At 36.9% G+C, this 26,556-nt stretch overlaps 4 protein-coding genes across 4 annotated transcripts; 2 read left to right on the top strand and 2 right to left on the bottom strand.

Moving 5' to 3' along the window:
• Window positions 1–778: 778 nt before the first annotated feature.
• Tsp_06136 (histone demethylase JARID1A) lies at window positions 779–3,955 on the bottom strand. Its single transcript, XM_003380364.1, has 11 exons — window positions 3,733–3,955; window positions 3,585–3,654; window positions 3,351–3,481; window positions 3,132–3,279; window positions 2,997–3,063; window positions 2,715–2,857; window positions 2,468–2,554; window positions 2,260–2,349; window positions 1,210–1,565; window positions 959–1,143; window positions 779–883 (listed from the first exon to the last, which is right to left on the bottom strand). The coding sequence occupies exons 1-11, from the start codon at window positions 3,953–3,955 to the stop codon at window positions 779–781; spliced, it is 1,605 nt and encodes a 534-aa protein (XP_003380412.1).
• Window positions 3,956–4,109: 154 nt separating this feature from the next.
• Tsp_06137 (putative ARID/BRIGHT DNA binding domain protein) lies at window positions 4,110–7,364 on the bottom strand. The gene is made up of 8 exons (XM_003380363.1): window positions 7,351–7,364; window positions 6,857–6,953; window positions 6,237–6,398; window positions 5,390–5,467; window positions 5,173–5,322; window positions 4,771–4,920; window positions 4,534–4,715; window positions 4,110–4,461 (listed from the first exon to the last, which is right to left on the bottom strand). Exons 1-8 carry the CDS (start codon window positions 7,362–7,364, stop codon window positions 4,110–4,112), a joined length of 1,185 nt encoding a protein of 394 aa, XP_003380411.1.
• An 883-nt stretch (window positions 7,365–8,247) lies between these two features.
• Tsp_06138 (putative fibronectin type III domain protein) lies at window positions 8,248–24,647 on the top strand. The gene is made up of 31 exons (XM_003380362.1): window positions 8,248–8,416; window positions 11,058–11,366; window positions 11,462–11,601; window positions 11,668–11,833; window positions 12,393–12,492; window positions 12,954–13,017; window positions 13,181–13,238; window positions 13,303–13,419; window positions 13,626–13,766; window positions 14,223–14,369; window positions 14,447–14,620; window positions 14,687–14,757; window positions 14,820–15,054; window positions 15,129–15,244; window positions 15,524–15,818; window positions 15,884–16,075; window positions 16,156–16,620; window positions 16,695–17,017; window positions 17,092–17,281; window positions 17,853–18,054; window positions 18,121–18,649; window positions 18,784–19,108; window positions 19,167–19,325; window positions 19,394–19,879; window positions 19,966–20,300; window positions 20,425–20,632; window positions 21,510–21,616; window positions 21,968–22,492; window positions 22,595–23,191; window positions 23,263–23,767; window positions 23,830–24,647. The coding sequence occupies exons 1-31, from the start codon at window positions 8,248–8,250 to the stop codon at window positions 24,645–24,647; spliced, it is 8,268 nt and encodes a 2,755-aa protein (XP_003380410.1).
• Window positions 24,648–25,192: 545 nt separating this feature from the next.
• Tsp_06139 (conserved hypothetical protein) lies at window positions 25,193–26,239 on the top strand. Its single transcript, XM_003380361.1, is given in 3 exon segments — window positions 25,193–25,427; window positions 25,442–25,943; window positions 25,990–26,239. 3 exon segments carry the CDS (start codon window positions 25,193–25,195, stop codon window positions 26,237–26,239), a joined length of 987 nt encoding a protein of 328 aa, XP_003380409.1.
• The last annotated feature ends 317 nt before the right edge of the window (window positions 26,240–26,556 follow it).

Here is a 26,556-nt window from a genome sequence, read left to right as displayed (position 1 = left end):
AAGTCGAAATATTATCACTTATTCAATCACGCTTATTCTATTTTGAAAAACTGTACAGAAAATTAAACAATATTATTATTACAGCACTTACAACATAAGCAAATTTAGGTACATATTACAGTAATCCTTACAAATTCTCTGCTTCAATTTTTATTAGTTGATTTTATCACATTTATCTTATTAATTTAATATTTCAATTTACTTAAATAAATAAATTTATATAATTCATCATCATACCAGAGGATACTTTACCAATTGCACAGTCATTACAGGCATACACCAAGCAGTATTCATAATTCGTTCGTAAAAAAAACAGTAAGAAATTTTAATATGATTACTAAACACAGGAAAAAAGAAAACGGATAATTCGTCACCGAAGTATCAAATCTAAAAACAAGAACAATAAACAGTTATAATGATAATTAAAATTTCAAAACAGCAGTAAGCAGATCATTAAAAAAACTAAAAGCAGCATCGGCACACGAAAGCCAAAAATGGAAAGAATAAAACGTAATAAACAAGCTGCATTAGCAGTTCCTGCTGTGTTTTCCTTGAGTTGAGTACTGAACGCATAAAAGAGGAAAAAAAATTGAATACACGCGTGAGATCACAGGTCAACTGTGCGCAAAATGAAAATTTCTCCAAAATAAGTTGACTACTGTAACCGGCTTTAATTGAACCTACAAAACTTAGTAATAAATTCTTTAAGAGTATAAAAATATTAAAAACTAACCGTTTGAAAGCTTCAATCTCCGTCCAAACCGCCTCAGGGAACATTTTATTCATCAACTTCCATGGCAAACGAATGATCCACAATTCCCGTTGTCTGAAAATCGACTTCCAAATTGCATTCGTCTTCATTTTGACCAAATGCTTTATCAAGCTGAAATAAATAAAGAAATATGGAAATAAAGAAGAAGAAAAATTTTAAAAAAACAACAACAAAAATGCTACTAACAATTTCTAAATGCAGTTGTGGAGTCCATTTCAAATAGATCTTGATTAAAGATAACAATTCCGGCAAAATGACCCGGCACATGAGACCCTTGAATACAGCCTGCTGCAAAATCAACCACGCCTCTCTGTTGAAACGATCAGTGGTCTCGGTCAAATCAAGTACACCATTGGCAATGCTTGAAAATGCTAAATATAATAATAAGCGTCCAAAAGAAAGAATTTAAATTTTTATCATTGCTTGAAAAAAAATACCTAATGCATAATCGACAATATACTCCATGAACTGCATTTCGTACAATGGCACAGATCTCGCACCAACAGAAACATCCCGATATTCGACCAACAGATGTTTAATATCTTCGTAATATGGTCTGTTGATCGGATAACATTTTGGGCAAATAAATAAGCCAACCGTATCATAAGACAATCTCCAATTGGACTTTACAACGCAAGTGGCGTGGTACACCTCCTGACAAGTGAAACACTGCACAGCAAATGGAGTGTTCAACAAATTTGTCATCACGCCTTTATCGCAGATGCACGTTGAACCAGGAACTATCACTCGATTTTCAGAACGAGCTTGAGCAATTCGATCATGCCAACTCCACCTTAAAAAAAGTTTTTTTCTTCATTATTATTATTATTATAATCGATCAAATCTTCTTGAAAAGCAACAATATCTTATTGAAATAAATTTGCATATCAATTCACAACTATTCTCTGTTCTTGCTCAAAGGAATTATTTGATCCTTTTTCATCATAAATCAACTCTCACCAAATTTCTTTCATCGCCAATTCTTCTTGGTTCATTTTTTCTCTAAAATCGCAATGAGATGCAAAAAATGGAACCAATGCTTCCCAAGATGTTTTTTCAGCATTCAGCATTGTTCCACTGTTCTCTTCTACATAATTGTTTCGCTCTGTTGTTTGCTCTTTTATCTTCCAGAATATGCGCTGGCGAAATTCTTGCAACTTATTCGCATCTTTGGGCAGCAAACATTCGCTAATTGAAAAATATTTTACATTTCCACAATAAAATTCGCTTGTTATTCTGTTCAAAAATAATTCGGCTAAATCAAAAAATTCATCTGGAACTTTAAAGTCGACACTATGACGTGGTTTGTGTTCAGTCGGTAGCAACTGAAAGCGTTGTCGCAGTTTTGCTAATTGAAATAATGTTGTACCATAATTCTGCAAAATCATAATAATAATAATAATAATAATAACAATAGTAATAGTAATGAAAAATAATAATACCAAACTATTTTTCATCGACATTGCACATTTCGAATATTCAGATACATTTTTACGCCATGCTGACATTTCTTGTCCCTTCCCTCTTTTGCCCAGAACAATCTGACGAGAACTGTTATTCTTCTTCCGGCACTCCGGCTTAAAGTAAAAAATAAAAATTAGAAAATCTCCAACAAAGCATTCAAAGTATTGTAATGTATTACATCGAAAAATTTAAAATCTCTTTGAAAAATTCGACTTAAATTTCGAAAATTACTGAACACATTCTTTAAGATCGGATTCTTCGTCTGAAACGTCTCGAGATCTTTTCTCAAAGTGAACACCTTCGATATCAGCATATCGCCTGACAAATTTTTCACACTTTTATATGCATTTACTATCCAATCTAATAGATTTTGAAGCTAAAATAATTTCAATAAATTTTTTTTCAATATTTATCTCATTTCATAGAAATTGAACAACAGTAACTTACTTCATGCAGTTGTAAAACATGCTCTACAAACACTTCAAGATTCAATCCTTCATAGTAAAGCAGATTCCAATTCAATTTCAATTCTTCCACTTGATTTTCATGTGCTCGTTCATCAATTTCCGTGTACCAACTGATGACTTTATTTTCAAAAGCTTTTGCTTTAGTAATCACCGCCTAAAAAGCAATAAACAAGTGAATAAATATACACTTAGTTGTTTAAATTTATAATATATAATGCACATGCCTGCAAAGCGATTTCATCTTCAGTTGATTCGACAAACGTTGTACGTATACTGTGTAATATTTTTTCAACTAAAGTTAAAGTTGGTCTTTTCTTATAGCTTCCTATTGCATTGGACAAGTCTGCTGATGCACGTGGTCTGCAAAAGAAAATTCAAAAAAAAAATAAAAAGCATATTTAAATTAATTTGTAAACAAATGAAATTACAAAGATCGAGTGAGGTCCATCAATCGAGCAACAGAAAGTTTGTTTCGGTTGACTAAAGCAATAGTATCTTCTAAATTTTTAAGAAGTGTTGTTTCTCGATATCCATTGTCTTTAGCTGTCTTAACGAGTTCAATTAATGCTTCCAACTCTAAATAGCAAAAACCATGTAATATACATTAAGGAACAATAAATTATATTACAACAACAACAACAAATTACTTGGCATTTCATCCCCATCCTTATGAGTGTACAAAATTTCCATTGCTTTTCCGAACCATTCTTCAGAACCTTCAATACGGGACCAAAGTTGATCCACCAAAATCTGTATATCACTCATAGCCAACCTGTACCTAAATCACTTAATTTTTACTCAAAAAACATATCACATAAATTAAACAATTTAAAATAACACTGAAATAGTAAAATACAACAAAGATACAAAATATGTCATACCTCAACTTGCAATTTTTAATATTACACAAACGGCAGACAGAACGGGCATGCTGCAAGCAAGCCATTCGAGCTAAAAGTGAAAAAAGCAAATTAATCGAACATGATCAATTTTAAAACATATTTTAAAAACATAAAAATAACATTTTACTCTTCGGTTTGCAACGGCATTCAACTGCAGATAAAAATAATGTACTGGCACAGACGACACATTTTCGAGAATCGTCAGGTAATTCTTCAAATTTGCACTGCTTTTCTGCGAGTTTTAAATGCTCAATACTCTGCTTCGCAACTTTCTCCCTTTCATACGCCACTTGAACATCGGTATAAACGGCCATCAGCAATTCTTTATTCAAATTTTTATCCCATGCCATCTTGAAAATCACTTCGTCGTGCGAAAAAACCGGCAATCTTGAAACACTTTTATAAAGGTCGACACATTTCCGACCAATCGGTATCTAAGTGATCAATTATTGATGGAGGTTAAATTTAAATGAAAAGTAAAATATAAATTAAAAAAAAATAAGATCACAATACCCAATCAGATGGACAAATATTCACTGCTTCAGCGCAGTTGAAACCATGATTGAAACCAGCGTGATAAGAACGAGGAAATGTCAATACAAATTCACCAGGAGATTGATGAATAGAGTAAACCTTAAAAATGACCAAATACCAGACAAATATATACATATATTTTTTCAAAATGCAATTTACATGGACTCCGTGCTTTCTCAACAACAGGGGATCGATCAACGTTACCAACTGATGCATTAAATCTGGTTGTTTATGAAATAACTCCGGTGCCACGGTTTGAATTGTTTGCTCCAAAAGCTCCGCATCCGACCCAGGAACTCCATACCATGTTTTCAAATCACCCCTTAAAAGAAAGAAACACAACACTTCTCACGCACTCTTCGAAAAATCTGTGCAACTCAAAATTACTACTCACCAATGCAAATAATTAATACTATAACTCCAGTGGTCTTCAGTATGCCAACAAAACGTTGAGAAACACATACCAATGTACACCCACGGCACTTTAACGCCAGAAATTTTTCCATCTACATAAGATAGCACTGATCCCGGTAGATACGGTATGTTGTTCAAATTCCAAGGCGATTTGGCTATTTTCTTAAATATCTTTGCATACAGAGAATTTCAATTTCCAATTCATTTCATATTTTACCTCATCATTTTTGGAGTTGCACTTATCATCCATCGTAAGAAACCCTGAACCAATAACTGCAGATGACAAATCTGCGCCGTATTTCACTATCACATCCTCCGAAGAGCTGCTTACAATTCGCCAAAATTCAGTTTCTAACATTTGTGAAGTCTACGAAAAAGATTCAATATCACTTGTTCAAAAAATAAATGCAACAAAATATAATTTACTAATGTTTTCTGTTTTCTGAAATAATCTTCTTTAAATTTGTTTGCCATATAGCCAAATTCACTCAAAGAATAAATACGCTTATCTTGCTGAAAACCATAAGCGTTCTGTGTATTACGACCATGAACCTAATTTAAAACCAACAAAATAACTTGTGATATGAAAAAACATCGTTGTAAAATTAAATACACAAACCACACAACGAGAGCACGTCCAATTCTTGGCTGACGGTTGATTCAGCGATGACGGGATACAAGATATATGATATACATCACCGCATCGACAACACAATGTCATCGTACACTTCTTCCCAAAATTCTGACAAACAATGCATCTTTCTTTGCTCTGAAAAAAACAATATTGGCCCAATAAAATACATCAGCTTCAGCACTGTCATTAAATAAAAACTTACCATAGCAACGTCATCATCGGATGGAAAAGTCTTGCTTTCCTGTGAAATCTGTGAAAACAAATCTGTTTTTACAACCAGCTAACACTGAATTAAGTCTGATAATTAAATTTCAGATGCACAATTTACTTCTGACATTCAATGCTCGATTGTTTTTTTTCTTAATCAAAAACAGAAAAGTACTCGAGAAAAGAGCATTATTTTTCTGAAATTAATTCATAAAATAATTTAAAAAATATAAAATTAATATTAATTTGCAAAACTCAAACAAGTCATTGCATACTTAAAAATCACTACCGTATACAGATTACGGTGAAATAACCAACAAACTTTTTAAGAAACAAAAAAAATATAGATGCTCAATTAGTAAAAAAAACTATAATTATAGTTTTTTGACATTCGTATTTTGCCTTAATTTACATACAGGTCAAATTAAGCTGCAAATAATCAATTTTACATCTACAAATGTATTAAATTATATATTAATCATATGTGATACATTGAAATCTGCGAATAAAAGAATGTTACAGTAATAAAATCGATGCACATTTAAAACAATTAATTAGCACATTATAATGAATGTAACATTTTTTTAATTAAAAATAATTTGAATATTTTTAATTCGTTTCCGAAGTGAAGTTAGAAAAGCTTACTTAGTGAAGTTAGAAACCAAATTGTAACAAAAAGTTATTTACCTTCCCTTAAAAAAATCATTTTAACTAAAAAACGCTAAATCGTGAAAATAATGTGTAAAACAAAATTCATTTCTGCAGGTCATTAATATTAAAATAATAACATCAAACTATTTACTGATTATTGATTAATGAAATGAACAATTAAAATGACATACTTCATCTTTAGCTTCAGATAATCGTTCTTTTCGATTTACGAAGCCTAACAGATGTTTCGCATATGCGGTTTTCAGTTGCGATATATTGCGTTCAGGGATGTCCAGTTCATTTGCCACTGCAGCCCAATCGCACTCTTCAAAGCCGCCGTAATCTTTAACTGCCTATAATGATGTTTTTATCATTGTTAAAATAAAACATTGCACTTGCAAAAGTTATTATTTTTAATATTACAGAAAAATAAAAACGTACAATTATTTGCGACAAAACGTACGGTCACAAACTTATAAGCTGTAAGTTAAATTATTTATAATTACAGAATATATTATCTCAAAATATATTATTCAATATATTTAAAAACACTATTTATTATATGAAATACTTATTAAAATTGTGTTATGCATTTAGAATCTAACTTTACTAATAGCATTCTTAGGTATAATCATTACAGTGCTGTTTATTCCACAATATTCAACAAATGAGTAAAAGTTAATAAAAAAACAAATTCAAAATTTATTTCACAAACAGTTTTCAATAAAATGATGCTGCACAAAAGAAAAAACAATGAGAAAACAAATCTGGAAGAGAAATGAAAAGAAAAAAAAGACCAAACCAAACCTACCCGATATAAACGGTAAATGTCAATCATCTTTTTTCCACATCGAACTTTACGAATCGGTGACTTCTTCGCAACGTATATATTATAATCATCCAGCTGCCTGAAAATTTCATAGGAATCTCTTGTGATTGCATTCAGTTCACGAAGATTTTGCAATCTTGGTTGAAAGATAAATTTTTCATCGTCAAATTTAAACGTTGCTTTCCAACTCTATAAAAAACATATTTTACTTTTTTATATATATAATAAAAAACATTTGTACATTCGGTGGAATAATTTTGACAATTCCATATCTTTCGCAAGAAGGCCGAATTTTTGCAAAGTATGCCATGGGATCTTCGAATTCATCTTCGGATGGTCTTAAAATTGGTGCCAACGGAGGTGTACAATATTCTTTAAATGAAGAATCCATCCTTCACAAAAGAATGGAAATGCACAAATGCAACCTACAGCTGCACAACGGCTCTCCCGTTTATTCTATACACAGTATATAAAACCTGAAAATCATCATCGTTGTAGATGTACAGTTCTGCATTAATATATGAAATAAATGAAAATTTTAATGGAAAGATTTTTTATAAGATTGAAATTCATGCTTATTTAAAAACAAAAAGCTTATTATCTTAACACAATGAGAGATGTTGAAATATTTGCTAAAAAAAGAAGTATTCATTTTACCGATAATTTTATCAGTAAAAGTATGTAAGATTTTTCAATCTTTGAACATTTACAACTGCTTAATATCATACAGTTGGTTTATAATAAAATTCCATTATTTATAAATTAAACATATTGCAATAAATGAAGCGCTAAACTTTACAAAAAATTATAATGAGAATAATGTACAATAAAGTATGAACAACATTTGAAGTTTTTGAAATAGATGATTAAAATTAATCTCTAACAGTCTTTTGTTATAACACTAACAGGTATGAGTTTTCTTGATCATTTCATTATTTGTAGTATAGAAGTATTCGCATTTGAAAATTAATTAACACAAATAAGAAATACTTTGCTGTTTTATACGATAATGTGTACAGTAAAAATTATTTGGTTAAAGAGTTCAGAAAACAAACTTGTAAATCAGATAAGTTTACTGTTTATTTTTTAATGTTCAGCATTATTTTTTCTCATATTTGTAAGAGTAAATTTGATTAAATACGCTGACATTATATTTGAAAATTAAAACCAGGTGTTGATGTTGCAAATTTATATTTTTTTCAGATGTATGTTATTATGTTTTCTTTTATTATATCCGTTATTCAAACATCATAATTGACTTAGGTCTGCTAAAAGATGATAAATGTAAATAAACTCTTAATATTTATCTTACTTTTTGTACAGATTATGAGAATAAAAATGTTTTTTCTTTTTGAAGAACACCGTTTTCAAACATGCAAAATCGAGAAAAGAAGAAGAAAGAAACTGTCATCAATTTGTCTAATTACATTGAAAAGGCGTTGCGTGTGAAATTTCAAGGTGGCCGAGAAATTACTGGAATACTTAAAGGTTATGATCAACTGTTAAATCTTGTTCTGGATAATACAACAGAATATCTTCCAGGTGAGTTTCTTATGGAATGAAACTTTTTTCAGTAGTTTTAATGCACCATATTAATTTAACATATTTAGACCGTCAAGATATGTCCAAAATTGGAACAGAAACTCGAAACTTAGGGTTAACTATTGCACGTGGCACTACCGTTTTAGTCATTTGCCCTGTTGATGGCAGTGAACAAATTTCAAACCCATTTGTGACTGCAGACGAATAGCATTTCTATTCATTTAAAAGATGTATTTTACTGCCAACATTTACTTGCGTTAATGGTAAATGTGCGAAGTGGTTGAAGTGTTCATCATTGTACAGACTTTTTTTGTAAACAATTAAAATTGTGGTTTCTAAAACTAATTTGTTAATTTACTGAATTCAACGTTTTTATGGTTTCCACGTTTATGTTTGTGCTGTTAGATTTTTAATCTTTTAATAAATTATAACCATACATGTGGGAAAAGTGATAAAATAGAAGTATGAAAATTCAAAACATATTCTGAATTGAAGTTTGAAATTTTTCGCAAATTTTTATTGTATTACTACGTAGTACGGTAGATGAAAAGTGAATTTTCACCATTAGCTATTAATTGACTATTATTCGAAGGTCATTGAATGGAAAAAAATAGTAATTTTATGCAAAAAAGAAATTACACGCCCCCTGACTCTGAAATCAAATGAAATAAAGCACGTTTTACAATAACACTTGCATTAAAAAAATTAAGCGTGTAGATGGGGGGCTTTTTATGGTCATGAATGTTATGTTCACCTTGAAACATTTGAAATGACAAAGTCAAAGTTACATGCTACAAAAATAAATACATACAATGTTTGCTCTTTTGAGAAAACAGATTCAAAGTTTGCCACAACAAAAAAAAAACAAACCAATTTCTCTGTTTGAAGTTGTAATTTTTTTCCCCTTTTCTTCATACTGTTTGATGACCAGTTTTTGCGTTTTCTAAATGAATTGATTACGGTCTGTCAAACGAGCATGAGTCACCCTTGTATTCGCGAGAAGGTTATATTGGAGGCGTCAATTGAATGAATGCATGTTTCAATTTCATACTCCATTCGTAGCAAACCTATCTACTTGTACGTCAAGTTTGCCCTTATGATGATACAAGATTACGAACTGATTTTTTCTTCTTTTGAAGCCAATATTCCCGCATTTTGGTAAATTAATAAATTTTCTTCTTTTTTTTCTGAAAGTTAGATTTATTTGAATGATTTCTTAAAATTGGATGTTATCTTTCAGTAAAATATGAAAAATATTTTAAACAGCCATCGTTTTTTCCTTAGTTTTATGTACAAAAGATGAAATTTTTACAAGTCGATAAGAAACTGCTTATTTAAAAAGACATATATCAGTTTTGCATTGATTGAATATATAATTCACTTTCAAATGATAATTTTGTTTTTGTTTGTTTTGCAGCAAACAAAGAATTACAGTTATTACCTGATCAATTTGAATCTTAAATTATTTTTCATGTCTACTATTTGTATTTGGAACTTTATTCAGTTTTTAATTATTTGTAGACATAAATAATTGAAAATAACTGGTTATTTTGTGATACTATAAAATGCATTCAAAAGTATCAACATAATTCTAATGCATACTGATATATATATATTAATGTTTGTATTGTTGAACAGTAATTAAAATGCAAGTTTGTTTTGTCACTTTTACAGTTATGAATTCTTTGAAAAGTACAGTATTCCGGTATCAAAATTTATACTTGATTTTTTTAAGTTACAATATATAAGCGATCAATTATAAGAAACATTTGCAAAAAATTTTTTCTTCGCATTATTTCCCTTACTATTACTTTATCATCCATGCGTGTTGTATAAATTTGTTCTATTATTTATAATAAAATTGTTTTAACATGCTTTTAATAATCTTGTATTATTGTTTTTTTCTGTTTATGCACTTTTTTTGTATTTTTTTGTTTTTTGTTAAATTGTTGCAAACAGTTGGTAGTATTTTGATAATGTTTCAGCAGGGGATTGTGATGTTGTAATTTTTTGTTCTATTATATTGAGAAACGTGAAAAATCGATAAACATACAGATTGGCAACAAGCTTCTGACCTGCTTGCTATTGGTCCGGTTGAAGTGTGCCTTTGTTTGTTCGGGGACCGATTAGCGTGCAGGTCGCGCGCGTAGATTGTACTGCTTTAGGTTCAGGGACGGTGGTGGCCGGTTTCTCGTCCACCACTGGCGGCAGTTATGCACACACACACACACACAGTGCACAGTAGTCGTCGTTCGAATTTCGTTCAACTTTTCCTCAATTGACGTAAAAATCTTGACTTCTGCTGTTTGTTTTTTTGCATTATTTTTTTATCGTCAAAAATATGCGCTTGATGATGATGATTTGCATTTTATGATTATTCATTTTTTTTCTCTTTAATCTGAAAATTTGATCAATTAGGCTGCATCGATGGCGGCCGTTTGACGATGACCGACAACGATTGTCACTTGTTTACCGATGCCATCCTGCCGAGCGGAAAATGACGTCTTTCTTCAGTTCGTTTATCGTTTTAATCATCATCATCATTTGCCTCGGTAATTTTTTTTATTATTACATTTTTAACGCATTTTGTTTATTTATTATTAATTTGAATGAAAAACAATCTTTTCTTGTTTATTTTCAGACTTTGTTGATGGCAATTTAGTGAACGGCTCGGAGCTTTTGCTGCTCGGCCCTCAGCTCTTGTCGTTCGAAAAGCGCAGTTTGTTTGTTCACGAAGGAGCAGGATTTCAGCTTAGCTGTCCAGTGATCGAAGCTGATCAGCGGCTTCAGATTCAGTGGTTCAAAAATAGACGCCTTATTTCACCTGTAGCTGGTGTTCCGGTGTTAAATTTGCGCAATGCGTCGAAATTTGATGCCGGATCTTATTTTTGTAAAGCCACCGATCAAAATGGTGGCATTCTTTCGGAATCCACTCAAATATTTGTATCTTGTAAGTATGAATGATTCAGAGATTGGTCCCTTTATTTGTAATTTTATTTATTCTCACATTTATGCTCTTGTGTTATTTTTTTTTGTTTAATACAGATTTCAACCCACCACCTGCTCCAGGAAAATTGATTGAAGTACGTGCTAAAGTTGGTGGTTACGCTATATTTAAGCCACCTTCTATCGACGCAGCGCCACTATATCATCTTCAGTGGCGTTGGATGTTTAACAATGTGCTCGTATGTTGTTTTTATTCGTTGAATACTTTTTTCTATTTACTCATTTATTTTCTTCGTGTTTATTAGATTGCACCTAGTCTACGAGCGTTTATATCGTCTCGTGGAGCATTGGTTCTTTTAGACGTAGAACCAAACGATTTTGGACAATATTCGTTGGAAGTTTATCACGATACGTTGAAATCTCGACCGGTCAAGTACGATTACTGGCTAGAACAGGATGCATCTGGAGATTGTAAGTGAAAATAGATTGCTTTTGGCCGCTTGATGAGGCACGTTTAAACTAGATTTAAACGCAAAGTGCGCTTTCAATGAGTGCGCCTGTTTTTATTTCGAGGTTATTAGTCTAGACTCCAGAGGGGTTTTGTGCTTTGTTCAGCTATTAAAAACTGATAATACGCTTGCTATTCAATCAAAGCTGCATTAGCTCTCTGCACCTCTTTCAACGCTCTAATCATTCTGGGGCGCATGTGATGACAAAATTGTTTCCCCATCTTGGCTGGCATTTATTCATTACAGTAATTATGTAATTCAAGAAGTGATTATTAGTGGCATGCAAAATTTTAAATTTGATAATTTCGGTACAAAGTATTTTTTTATCGTTTTGTTTCTTTTTTTAAAAAAGATTTTTATTAAATGAAATTGTTCGATTGTAAAAAGAAAAAAAAACTTTTGTTTGTAACTCTGTGTTTATAAGTAGTAGCATGCAATTTCATTTTTGACTTTTTTATTAATGATTTTTTGTTTCTGATCATTTCTGTTGCGATAAATATATGTATTTTTATTATTTGCAGTATTTGAAAGCAATATTTTTGCTGGAACGGTTTCGATTGTTTGGAAACCCCACAATCAAGTTTTTGTAAAATCACAGTGGAGTGATGAGGTTATTTTCGAGTGTGTTCCATATCATGGGTAATGAAGTTTTATTTTTTACATTTAACTTAATTGTTGTTGCTTTGTTAATGGAAGATTGTTGTTTAGTAGCTTGGAAAATCTGAACATTGTTTGGAAATTCAATCAAGAGATAATTGATGAGCAAAATTTAAATTATCAGTTGCGCAATTTTCGACGGCAGTTGGTTGTGCGCAATCCAACTGAAGATCAGGCTGGTCTGTATACTTGCGAAGCATCGTTTTCGTTGTTCAGTACTAGTCAAGAAAGAGCTACGTTAAGTGTCGAAGGCTAGTAGCATTTTTTTAATATGAAATATACTGTTGCTTGCTTGTTTTGTTTCAGTTGTTTATTTATATTGGAATTTGATAATTCAAATTATTTGCAGAAGCACCACGATTGCTTAATAGTTTGCCTAATGTAACATATGCAAGTTTTGGAAGCGACGTTGACATTCATTGCAGCTTCGATGGTGAACATAATATTACATGGTTTTACAACGGTGATGATTTGACTGAACCATTGCAAGTAAGAGTGATATGTGCATAGTTTAAAATTTTTCATTTATCATGCAGGTTTATTATTTTTAATTTTTTAATAGTGTTGCGCTAAGACGATTGGTCTTGAAAAATTGTCATCAGATGTTTTACGAGTGAAAAAATTAAGTCGAGATCAAATTGGTATGTATCAGTGCTTAGCGGAAAATAACCATGGTTCAGCAATTGACGGCACATACGTTCAAGGCAGAAGTAATTAAATTTGTTTTCAGTTTTTTTTTATTTAAAAATATTTCATATTTTAAATGTTTCATAGCTAATGCACCTCACATTGAACAATTGAGCAACGTTACTGCTAGTGTTGGTCAAGATGTTACGCTGTCATGTGATGCGCTTGGATGGCCAAAACCAACAGTGCAGTGGTATTTCAACGGTATGTTATTGTTTTTTTATTGCGAGGTAGCACTCTGTGTTTGATTTCTTTGAAAAATCTCACCAATTTTTATCCTCGCAAAATTATCATTGGGTGCAGAACTTTCGGTGCTGTTTATCTTTAACAGTATTTCAAGACTGCACCAACAAATTAAATTTTATTTATTGTCTGTGGTGATTTTTTTTAAAAATATTTTTCTTTTACAGGAATTGAAGTTAATGGAACCAATACTGGATCGGGTTTATTACTTCTTCCCAAAGTGGAAATTAAAGACGCTGGCTGGTATACATGCGTAGCCAGCAATCACTTTGGCGTTACTGACGGTCGATTATATCTCAATGTGCAAGGTAATAAATGTATAGGTAATTTATTTAATGTTTAAAAGTTTTTAAAATTTTTAGGAAAAGTAAAAATTTTGAAAGGTCCTGAGGATGAAGCTGTGGTCATTGGTTCTAGTGTTGTTTTTCCTTGCCAAGTGACCGCAGAAGGGACGTTCACGCGACAATGGTTTTTGAAAGTCAGAAAAACCATTACGTGCTATCTACATGATGCACTGGAATTCTTCTTTTTTATAGGATCAGTTGTTGATACCAGGTGCAGTGCGTAATGTAAATTTTTTACCGGACGGTGCATTGTCAATTCAAGAAGTTGCACCAATCAACATTGGAATTTACAAATGCGTGGTAAGATCCGCATCCGGAACAGTTAGTCAGTCAGGTTCTTTGAAAATTATGGGTATGGTTGATTTTGGATATTTTAAAAATCTTTTGCATATTTTATGTGAAAGTTGAATGTGCTTTTAGAAAAGCCAAGTATGCCATTGCATGTAAAAGCTTATGTAAATAATGAAACGTTACCTGCGTATGTGACGCTGACTTGGAGCCAAGGTTTTGATGGCAATTCTCCAATTATTAAATACGTTGTTGAACAACGTATGGTTGGTAGTCAAGGTTATTTCAGTTCACTTTGTTCATTGTTCATTGTTCAATGTAGTTATTTAATGTGCAATTGTTTTATTATTTTATAGGAGCACTTTCAGAATGGGAAGTAGCAGTAGATAATATTGTTAAAGAGCAGCACGAAATAAAAATCGACAATTTGAAACCGTCATCAGTATACGATTTTCGTGTTATTGCCGTTAATCGCTACGGTTATGGTATGCCCAGTGTTCCGTCGAATCGTGTTTCTATGCCCCAGCAGCGTAAGTTGTATTATTTATGATAAATAACGATCATATAAAATGCTTTATTTATTTATTTCTATGTAGCTCCTGCTGCAGCACCACAGAACGTTGCCGGCAGTGCCCGCAGCGCATCTGATATTATGATTCAGTGGCAGGTATGTGAAAAATGGAATTTTAAATTTATTTGTATATTCATCTGAATAATTTTGTTTTTCAGCCTCCTCCAGCAGATCAGTGGAATGGTGATATACTTGGTTATATTGTACGTTATCGACTCGCTAATTATCCAGATATTCCGTGGAATTATCACAACATATCTGATTCACGCACACGTAATTGGTTGATCACAGATTTGATCACGTGGCGTGAATATGAAATTCAAGCAGCAGCTTTCAACGAACGAGGCATGGGAGTGTTCAGCAAATCTCTCTACATTACTACATTGGAAGGAGGTATGTTGCGTATATTTCTTTCTTACGCTATTATTGTTAACAATATTCAATGTAATAATAATTGTCATTTATAGTTCCAACCGACGCACCGTTGCTTACAAATGTTACTGTTATTAATTCGACAGCTGTTTTTATCAAATTCAATCCGCCTTCGCAGCAAATGATTCCCGGTGTAAATTTAGGCTATAAAGTAAGAGTTTTGTTTGTCTGTTTTTTCATTGTTGAACTGCATGCTGAAAAATTTTTGTTGGAAGTGTTGAAAAATAGAGCAATATATGATGATTGTGCTAATGCAGCAGTTGTTTGCATGACGTTGGAATAGCTCCGCGCATGTATATAATATAACTATGCTGACAAAGAAGCACAGGGGCCATCTGATTTGTTCTTTTGTTTTCTTTCGTTTTGTATTTTTTTTACTTTGTCACATTTTAGATGAAGAAATGTAATTGTAACTGTAATTGTAATTTAGGTGGAAGCTTGGCTAGGTGAAGTTGGGACAAAATTGGCCAAATCCATCAAAGTATTGCCGTACAGTTTGCATGCAGTTGAGGCGACCATGTCGGGTCTGGAAAAATACGCCACTTATAACATAACTGCTTTGTGTTTCACCGCTCCGGGAGATGGTCCACGTAGTAGTCCTGTTGAAGTGACTACTGACCAGGATGTTCCCGAATCGGTGTGCGACGCTAAAGCGGAAGAAATTCAATTCAACTTTGCCGAAATCACTTGGAAACCACCAAAGCATCCAAATGGAATCCTTTTGAGTAAAGTTATTTGTCAAATTTTTAATTATTTGATTGTAATTAAGCAAAATAAAAACTTTTTTAAGATTACACTCTTGTTTATTGGTCATTGAACGATACAAGTTTGAACGAAACGGTGCAGTTGTCGGCCGATATTCTTCGATACAAAGTGCAAGGTTTGAAACCAGTAACCGCTTACGAGGTGCAGATATATGCGAGTACGGCGATTGGTGATGGGCCACGGTCGAAGCTTGTTTTCCAGACAACAGTGCCTCCTGGTGAGAGAAAAGCTTTTTTATTGAAAAAAAATTATGTATTTGATTTTTGACTGGACTTTTTTGTCGAATTGAACGAACAGAAATGCCTGGACCTCCGAGTCGACTTGCGATCAGCAATCCACGTCAACGCGACGTCACTCTTCAATTTACTCCTGGCTATGATGGTAAAACGCTGATCAGTCGGTGGATTGTTGAAGCGATGGTTGGTAGCTCTTCGACTTGGCAAGAAGTCTACAATGTCAGTGATCCTCACGCCAAATCGCTTACCGTAAGCGGCCTTCGTCCATTCACCAATTACACTTTGCGACTTTTGGCCGAGAATGTTGTCGGCCGAAGTCCGGCAAGCGTCCCGTCGAATCGATTTACAACCCTGCAGGCGGTGCCTGAATTTGCTCCGGTCGATTTTGACGTTCAACCAATCTCATCTACCTCAGTTCGAGCCACGTGGAATCCTTTGCCCAAGCATGCTTGGAATGGACCTCCACTTGGCTATTTGTTATTTTATACCAGAAACGATACTGCAACTGCCACTGGTGGTGGTGGTGGTAATCTTTTTGGCGATTCAGAATTTCATACCAAAGAGGTGCGCAATTTTTTTAAATTTTATTTCACATTTTAGCCAATTGTATTTCGAATATGCAATGTGTTATTTCTGCTTGTTTGTTTGTTTGTTTGCTGCAGATTGTGGTGAAAAATCCCAAATCCAGCGAATACGTGTTGAAAAAGTTGTGCAAACATTGCACGTATGTTTTCCGATTGGCCGCCTTCAATATGATTGGTCGTTCAGAACTATCCCGATCGCTGGTGATCACAACTTACGAAGATACGCCATCAGGAGCTCCGCAGGCTGTCAAAGCGACCCCTGAATCGCCTAAATCAGTAGTAGTTACGTGGCAAAAAATACCCGAAAACCAACAAAATGGTCACATTTTAGGCTATAGGGTAAATAAATATTGTGGACGGTTTTGCTTTTCGAGGATTTGTATTTTATTTTTTAAAATATATTTCATCTATAGGTGGAATATCGATCGATCAGCTCACCAACGGATATTGGTCACGAAGTTGTTAATGATGAAAGTCGGCTTGCAGTCACACTGGATGGTTTGAGACCGTACACTGATTACCGAATCAAAGTGGCCGGTCTCACGATGGTTGGAATTGGCGTCTATTCTGAGCCGGATTTAGTTATTCGAACTGCAGAAGATGGTAAGCGAATTTAAATAATATGAAATGTTTTATTTTTTTTATTAATATTTATGTGAAAATTGTTTTTTGAAGTTTCTGAACCTCCAAGTGAGATGTTTTTCCCCTACGTGACTACAAACGAAGTACGATTGACTTGGAAACCACCGTATCGTCCGAATGGAATTGTTCAACGATACGAAGTGTCTTATTGGCAAAATATGGTGAAAAAGATTAATTTTACCATGGGAACGGAACTTTGTCTTTTCATTTATTTATTTATTTCTTTTTGTATTTTAGACAGGCGAACATGATGGTGTGAAAACCATGTTGGCATCCGATTTGCGTATGTTTGTTGCAACTGGACTGTTTCCAATGACGGTTGTTCAAAATTTTTATTTCCCAATTTTTTAAATTTACTTATCTATTTTATACTGCCATTTACTTTTTAGCTGTATACATTTTCTGTGGCTGCAGTGAATAGCATGGGTTTGGGACAACGGGCGTTGGCGACGGTGTACACATCACAAGATCGATGTGAATATTAGTTATTTTTTTTGGTTTTAAAAACGTTTCTCTTATTTGCTAATTTTAGCATTACCGCAGTCACCCACTAGGCCGGAGTTGGCATTATCAAAAGTGCAACGTTCGGATGCGATTTCTATTGAATGGCAAAATACTGCTAACAACGCTCGTATGCCAGTTCGTTTTTATGAACTAGAAATTCAACACGAAAACGGCGATTCATGGATGGAATGGGATGAAAAAGTAGCCGCTGAGCGGGCTACTGTAGACAAGTAAGTTGCTTCAGTATTCTCACTTGCTTCAGCATCTAAACAAAATATATAATTTATTATATGTAGATTGAAGCCAAATGCAGCTTATCGCTTTCGGGTGAGATCGGTGAATGATCATGGCAAGAGTCCTTGGTCGGTGGTTTCGGATTGGATGCGAACTTTGGAAGCGCCTCCAACGGAACCACCTCGCGAGATTGAAGTATTCGCTTTCAACGCTTCCAGCGTGCAAGTTCGTTGGAAAGCACCGGAACGTTCTACTTGGAATGCGGACGTCGTCGGCTATCGAATACTTTACAAATCATACGGTGAAAACAACACTTTCCGGGTGAAAGAGTTTCCCATGCACGATGCTTACAAACGTGAATGGGATTTTTTGCTTTCCAATTTGAAACGCTTTCGACATTACGTCGTCCAATTGCAAACGTTCAATCAAATCGGTAGCAGCGTTGCATCGAAACCACATTTTGTTTATGTCGCTTATTCCATACCTGAGACGGCGGTTACCGGACTGAGAGCTGAACCGATCAGTTCTACCGAAGCAAACGTATCGTGGGATCCATGGCCCGCGGATGCGTCACCAATTAACGGATTTAAGGTATTCTTTGAAAAAGCGATATTTCGAATTTTGCGTTATTGAAAAATTATTTTTAAAATACTTCACTTGGAAGTTCGATATTTCACTTCACGTTGCAATTGCATAATTATAACTTGTGCTTTTTTGCTGTTTAGGTTTACTATAGCAGGGAAACCACTGAAAATGGTACAGCTAGTGAACAGGATGTAGTGGAGCCTGAAGCTTCGTTCAAAGTTCTTTCTGGTTTGAGCAAGTTTAGCAGTTATAAAATTGACGTGGTGCCGTTTAATCGTGCGGGCGAAGGTCCAAAGATGCAGGTCACCTTGCGCACTTTGCCCGACCGTCCCGGACCAGTACAGTCGCTTCGCTTTCACGACGTACTGCTCGATTCAGTGAACATCAGCTGGACCCCACCCTCAGAACCAAATGGTGTTATTATTGGCTATCGAGTTACTTATAAAACTTACAAACTGGATAAAGGTGAATAAAGAATTTACATTACACATTACATTACTTTTTTAACGCTGTTTTTCTATAGAATTCATGTCACAACGACAGGAAAAAGTCATCGGCCGTCAATATTTGGTGGTAACGAATTTGGAAGAAAATGTAACGGTCTCTTTTTCGGTTGAAGCTGAGACAGTTGTTGGATATGGTCCAAAAGTGAACGGTACTGTAACGATTGGTCCACAACCTGGTATGTGTAAAAAGTGATAATTACAAGTAGTAGTAGTGTCCATAAGAAAGGTCCATTTTAAACGACAGGCTCACCGGAACCACCGACGACACCGATAATTATTCCATCGGACAGCAGTTTGTTAATCGAATGGCAGAGTGGCGAAGAAAATTTACAATCAGCTCCTGTCGATTCATTCATCGTACAATACAGAGGGCAAAATGGAGCCATGCCGATTCGCCGACGGCGTGCGGAATTGCTGGCTACCGAATCTCTGCTTACCAAACGTTGGCAAACCTTGGCAATTATCGATAGTTCTGTAAACACGTATACAGTATCCTACAGACAGCTGAAGCCAGGTTCGACGTACACGTTTCGTGTTGTATCGCGGAACAAATACGGTGTCAGCTATCCAAGTGCTCCTTCTGATCCTTTCACAGTGCCGGAAGGTTTCAGCGATAGACCGTTTTATTTGGAGTGGTGGTTTTTGGTCATTTTGGCGCTTGTTTTGCTTGTCATTGTTGTAATAGTTGTGGCAGTGCTTTGGGTCACTGGCAACGGCAAGAAGTGCGATCGTAAGTTTTACTTTTTCAATAGAAGTTTAAATTTAAATATGAATTTCTTTCTTTTTATTATTGTATTTTATTTGCCATAATTATAGATGGGCGATCAGGCTCTGATACTTCGCTGCAACTTTCCGATGGCGGCATTGTGACGTATCAGTTGCGAGCTTCCAAGCGCAATGGCAGCAAAGTGAGAAAAGTGCCATTTGGCAGCGGCAGCCACAACAACAACAGCCGCTATACTCGGTACCCGACCTTGGCCAATGATGAAATAACATTTACCAAAGGTTCGGATATGCTTGGATTGAAAAAACGTGAAACTGCCGAAGAGAAAAGTGCCTATTACAACTGGTATGCCAGTGTGAACAATTTGGATGAATCGCACACCTCTGCTAAGCCAACGTATACTTCAGCTGCTTTACTGGTAGACGAGGTATGATGTTGCTTGTTTTATTTATTTATTTTTGATATAACAATCAATATTGATTGAATATTTTGCAAGAGACGGTGATGTGTTGATTTGTTGTGCATTTAAACTTGTTATATTACAATATTAGCCGAACATGGACCCTGACGTCGACAGCATTGCGCAGCATTATCAGACTACAGATTCTTGTTATCGGGAAACTTGGCGTCGAGCCAAAAATGCCGCTGTGCATCGGCCATTATCTGCTTCTGGCGAAGAAGATGACGCTTACGTGATAAGAGAAGAGCAGTTGTTATCGTTGGACCGAAACGCTTCGTTAAATCGTGTTCCACCTACCGGTTTTTCTTCATTTGTTTAAGCTTGTTGTAGCATTTATACTCTTCTCTGCTTTTTTCAAGCGGCTCTTTTGCATATATATACAAAGTGTATATGTGCATATTGCTGGGCTTTTTTCTTCTGCTGTTTTCTTTGTTTTTATTTGGTGCTCATACATTATGTATATACTTATTTGCTGTTGCACCTGGCCAACTGACAGACTATATATATACTTTGCATATTTTGCTTCTTTCTTTTTAATTATCGACCATTTTTGCCCAAATATTGATTACTTACATTTAATTTTATTTTTCTTTTTTTCTTATATTTTGCACAATGATGATGACAAATTTTGCTCTCTTACTTGCCTGATAATGGATAGTATATCTTTTTTTCCTTTTATACCTGCAAACACTTATCTTATGCTCAGCGATTCTACGGTACCCTCGTGTGCCTGAATTGGCTTCAATTGTTGTTAACCCATTTTTGCCTTTTCGCCTTGCCGATTTGCTTTTGTTGGTTTGCATATGTTTGTGCAATATGCGAACAAGTTTACGCGTTTCCATTAATTCGCGTTCGTCAAACTGAAAATTTTTTATTGCTTTGTTTTTGTTTTTTTTTCTTCTGTTTTATTTTATTGATCATTTATTTATTGAGATATATGCAAATGAAAAGAGAAAGATCAGATTAAAAGATAGAAATGAAGCGGTTTTATTTTTTATTGAAAGAATAGCCGACTTTGTCGGTGTGGGGATATTTTGTTGTTGATGTTGTCTGATTTGATGTAAACTATTTTTGAGCTCATATGAAAGATTTATTCATGTGAATTGTGTGATTGATTAGGTTATAGATCGATCGATCGATTGTATAGTATGATTCGTATGGTTGTTGTTTTTTTAGCATTTGGATTTGTCATTTGTTGTGCGATGATGACTGGAGAAGAAAGTCTACTTTTTGCGAGCTACCGGGCGTTGGGTGTGGTATGCAACAGCGACGTGCCAGCCGTGGTACGTTTCCTTCCCCAATCGAAGACTGTATTGTTGTACACGTCGGTCGGTCGTGCTGTCCACACGTACCGCTGTTCCAGCATGTCTTTGATGGCCATTTCGCAGTCTTTGCCGTCCGAAGTATGCAGTCTGGCCGTTGGCGATCCATGCGAACGGGTCTATGCCGGCACTATGTGCGGTCGTGTTTTCATTCTGCGCTTCGGTCGTCACATCGAACGTGAGATGCATCATCACAAAGCAGCCGTTCGTCACCTTTTAGCGCTTGGTTCGCATTTAATTTCCGTCGACGAACAAAATCACGTAACAATGAACAATGATTAAAGTTAAATTCTAATTATCTTTTTTTTTCAGATCGTAGTTTCAGAAGTTGACAGTGGTGAGGTGTTTTCCACTGTTCCGTTTGATGAAAAGACGTTCCGCGTGTCGGCCGTCTGCCATCCCGCCACGTATTTGAACAAATTGGTCTTCGGCTCTGAGCAGGGCACGCTGCGATTGTTCAACGTCAAAACCAGCCGAGTGGTGTACGAATTTCCGGGCTGGCATTCGGCGGTTGTAATTATGCAGCAGTCGCCGGTGATCCATGTTGTCGCTATCGGATTGGCCAACGGTCGGATATTGGTGCACAACATGAAAACTGACCAAACGTTGTTGACGTTTCAACACAACGATGGTCCGGTGTCGGCGTTGGCGTTTCGACTCGACGGTCAGCAGGCTTTGGTCAGTGCCAGTGTCACGGGTTCGCTGATCGTTTGGAATTTGGATGCGGCACGACTGGCTGCGGTCCGAAAATTCGCCCACCGAGGTCCCATTAACACACTCATAGCAATACCAGACGAGCCGAGCATGATCACTGTTGGCAATGACAACGCCATAAAGGTAGTAGCTGTTGTTCTCGTTTTATTCTGCATATATAAATAATGTGAAGAAAACTTCGTCGAAATTTTATTCCATGTGTACATTTGTTGTCCTTTCCAACAGACGTGGATATTCGATGGTGGGGCGTTTGTCACCCCGAGGCAGGTGAACGTGCGCGAGGGGCATTCCAAGCCGCCCAATTACATCCGTTTTCACGGTTCCGACGGTTCGGAGTTGTTGTCCGCTTCTGCTGACGGTACGCTGAAAATGTTCAACACCGTCACTGAGCAGCGGAACGTGAATCTCGGCTTTGCGGGCTTGGTGCGTCGTCGTGTAGCCAACCGGCGAGGTTCAGATTTCAACAAGCTTCGCTTGCCGCCCATTGTCCACTTCTCATCCCACGCGGCCAGAGAATTCGAATGGGACGACGTGGTCTGTTGCCACGAAAAATTTTCCACCGTTACCACATGGTCAACTCGCCGAAGTCGACTTGGCTCACACAAACTTCAGGACAAACGTCTCAAGAAGATGCCTCTGGCAAGTGCGACCTGCTGCGTCATATCCCCATGTGGTAACACGGCTCTGGTCGGCTACAGCACTGGTGACGTCAACATTTACAATATCCAGTCGGGAGCCGCGCGTGGGTCGTTGGTGGATTCGTCGGGCAAAGCTGCCCATTCGTTCCCATTGCAAGGAATTTGTGTAGATGCGTTTAATCAGGTTTTTCCCAATACTTTTACTTCTATACTTGTGTTTGTGGGAATTTTACAATTCTATTTATCTGCAATCAGATTATCGTTACTGGATGCAGTGGTGGCCATCTGAAAATGTGGAATTTTCGTACAAGGCAATGCTTGCACGATGAGACGTTAGACAGCGGCATTTGTCAACTGGTGCTGAACAGCGACAATAATTTGATTGGCATCGCGCTGGACAATTTATCTTTGCACTTGTACGACATTTACAACCGTCGTACGGTGCGCCGGTTCGACAAGTGCCATGGGAATCGAATTACCGATTTGGGTTTTGGTCCCGGCGGCCAGTGGTTGATTAGTAGCAGTTTAGATTGCACTATCAAAGTTTGGGATTTGGCGTCTGCATGTCTGGTCGACGTGCTGACTTTTGATGATGCATGCCGGTCCTTTTCAATCAGTCCGAACGGCCAGTACATGGCCACTGCTCATTGCGAACAGCGTGGCATTTACTTATGGTTGAATAAAACCTATTACCGTCCCGGCATTGCGCTGAGACCGTTGCCGGCGGACTATGAGCCCGCGACTGTTTTTCAACTTCCAGGTTTGTTGGACGGTGTCGCGCCTGCGTCTGCGGATGCATGTGTTGTTTTCTTTTGTTTTCAGGAGCAGCTGCTTGTATTGATGAAGAGGGGACGGAAGTTGTTGAAGAACAGTCGACGCAGCAAGAATTGACAGAGCAGGGTGGTGAACAGCATCAGGATAAAGAAAATAGCCCCACTGAGGATAGTGAAGATTTGCAGAATCAACATTATGCAGGTTACAGTGGACGGTGTAGTGCGAAGGATTCGTTGTGCGCATTTTCGGGTCTTTCGGAAAGTCGTTGGGCGAACTTGTCCGATTTGGATATGATTCGACAACGGAACAAACCAAAGCAGCAGTTGCTCAAGGCGGGCAAGGCGCCGTTTTTTTTGAAATCCATTCCGGGACTGGTGCCAAGCTTTGATGTTGAAGAAGAAGAAGAAGAACAAGTACAACGGTCACGATTGTTGAAATCGCCCATTGCCATGTCAGCGTCGAACCGTGAAACGTCCACTTTTGCCGACTTGTTGCTCGCTGCTAATGATGATGCCGCATACTTTACGGCTTTTCACCATTTGCAGTCGTGCAATGTGTCGTCGGTATATACCGAATTGGTCAATTTGGGACCAGAAAGTGGTGCCGGTTCTGAACGACTGTTGCGAGCGTTTATGCGAATGGCGATCGCGGTGTTGAAAACTGGACGCTGCTTTGAACTGATCAACGCACAGCTCAGTTTGTTTCTTCAACTGCACCACCAGTATTTGTGGACCAAAGGAGACGAGCAGTTGAAAAGTTTGTTGCGAGAACTATTAGACGCGCAACAAATCCGTTGGACACGGTTGGATAATTTGTTCTCTGAAGTTGTATGCATGCTCGACTTCGTCAAAGCGTCTCTGATCTGAGTGAAATTTGTTTTATTTATTTATTTATTTACTTGTTGAAGTTACATTTGCATAAATTGTGAATTAATTCTGTCAAAGAGTTATATTTGCGACAGAAAATGAAAATTTAAATTTAATAACAGTTTTTCTGAAAATATACGGTGATTGCTGGTGGAAATTAAAAATGATCCATCTGTTCGATACTCATGGTCTTGGAATTAGAGGTTCGACGGCAAAGATGCGAATCGTATTTGTATGGCCGGGTCCTTCTCTCCAACCGTTCACCACGATCACATTGTCACCGTCGTGAATGATGCGTTCTTTTTTGCCAAACAAGATTGCATAATTGATGCGCTGGTCGACACTGGTCACCCAGTCGACGACGGCATTGGGCGACGACGACGAGCTGTTCTTCGAATCGTAAACGCACGGTAATATGCCACTGTACAATCGTAAATATCTCGCAGTTTGTTCTTTTTTTACAACAGAAATTATCATCGACGAAGGTCTGCATTTGGACAGTGCTACGGCAGAGGCGCCGGTGTTTGTGAGCAGAATTATCGCCGATGCGTTGCAATTGGCAGCGGCTGTGGTCACTGCAAAGGCAATGGTATCCATGGCGTTCATTGGTCTGGGCAGCATGGCTTGGAGTTCGTCGAAAAAATGTTTTTGGAAAAATACCGATTCCGCTTGGCAACATATCTGATGCATCGTACGGACCGCTTGGACCGGATGTCGACCTTTGGCCGTCTCGCCGGACAGCATTACACAGTCTGCACCGTCCAGTACCGCGTTGGCAACGTCGGTAATTTCAGCGCGGGTCGGCCTGGCTTTGTCGACCATCGACTCCAACATCTGGGTGGCGCATATTGCCGGCTTGCCGGCTAGTCGACATTTCGCTATTATCGCCTTCTGCGCCACGAATACCTGCTCAGCGGGAATTTCAATTCCAAGATCTCCGCGTGCAATCATCACACCGTCCGCTTCTTCGATGATCGAGTCCACGTTGGCGATTCCTTGGCGATTTTCGATTTTGGCCACAATTTTAATCCCCCTCCCTTCCACGCCCAACGTCTGCCTTATCTGGCGTACCGCTTCAGCACTGCGGACAAACGATGCGAAAACCATATCGCACTGGTGTTTCACGGCGAACTGCAAATCTTGCGCATCTTTTTCCGAAACTGCCGGCAAATCTACTTCACAGTCTGGCAAATTGACGCCCTTGCAGCTGCCCAACTTGCCCCCGTGTTCCACAACGCAGTCCAAATGGTTGTCGGCGACTTCGTTCACAAGCAGAGAAATGAGACCGTCGTCGATGTAAATTTTCGAACCTTTGCTCACCACTTTGGGCATGTTCTCATAGTCGACGTAAATTAGCGATTCGGTGCAACGAAATTTCATCCCACTATCGACCGTCACCCTCACAGCGCTGTTTGCTTCAACGACAACTTCTTCATTCGAACCCACAGCCAAATATCCGGTCCTTATTTCGGGCCCTTTGGTATCCAATGCGATGGCGACCACTTTCCCATTCCCACTGGCGGCCAAACTGTCCACAGCTTTGCGGATGTTGGCCACCGTTTGGGCGTGGTAGTCGTGACTGCCGTGGCTGAAATTCAGCCTCGCAATGGTCATACCGGCCTGGATCATTTTCGTCAACGTCTCCACTGAACAGCTTGCCGGCCCAATGGTACAAATTAGACCCGTTTTGCTGACAAGCTTTTCCACAGAATGGTCAGTGTCCAGTCGACAGAGATGCTCCAAGGTGGTTTTTGCTGGAATTGCAGCAACTTTGGCGAGTTTTCTGCTCTTCTGACTTTGCTTTTCGGACATTTTCAGACCGTTCGACTCGCTAAAGCAGCCGTTCGAAATAACGACTAAAACTACAGCTCAACAATTGGCCGTTGTTTTAAAATTAAAATCACTTTAA

Source organism: Trichinella spiralis, assembly GCF_000181795.1.
Source record: "Trichinella spiralis strain ISS 195 chromosome Unknown Scfld2, whole genome shotgun sequence".
NCBI classification, from domain to species: Eukaryota; Metazoa; Nematoda; class Enoplea; order Trichinellida; family Trichinellidae; genus Trichinella; species Trichinella spiralis.
This window is presented reverse-complemented; position numbering and strand designations above follow the sequence as displayed.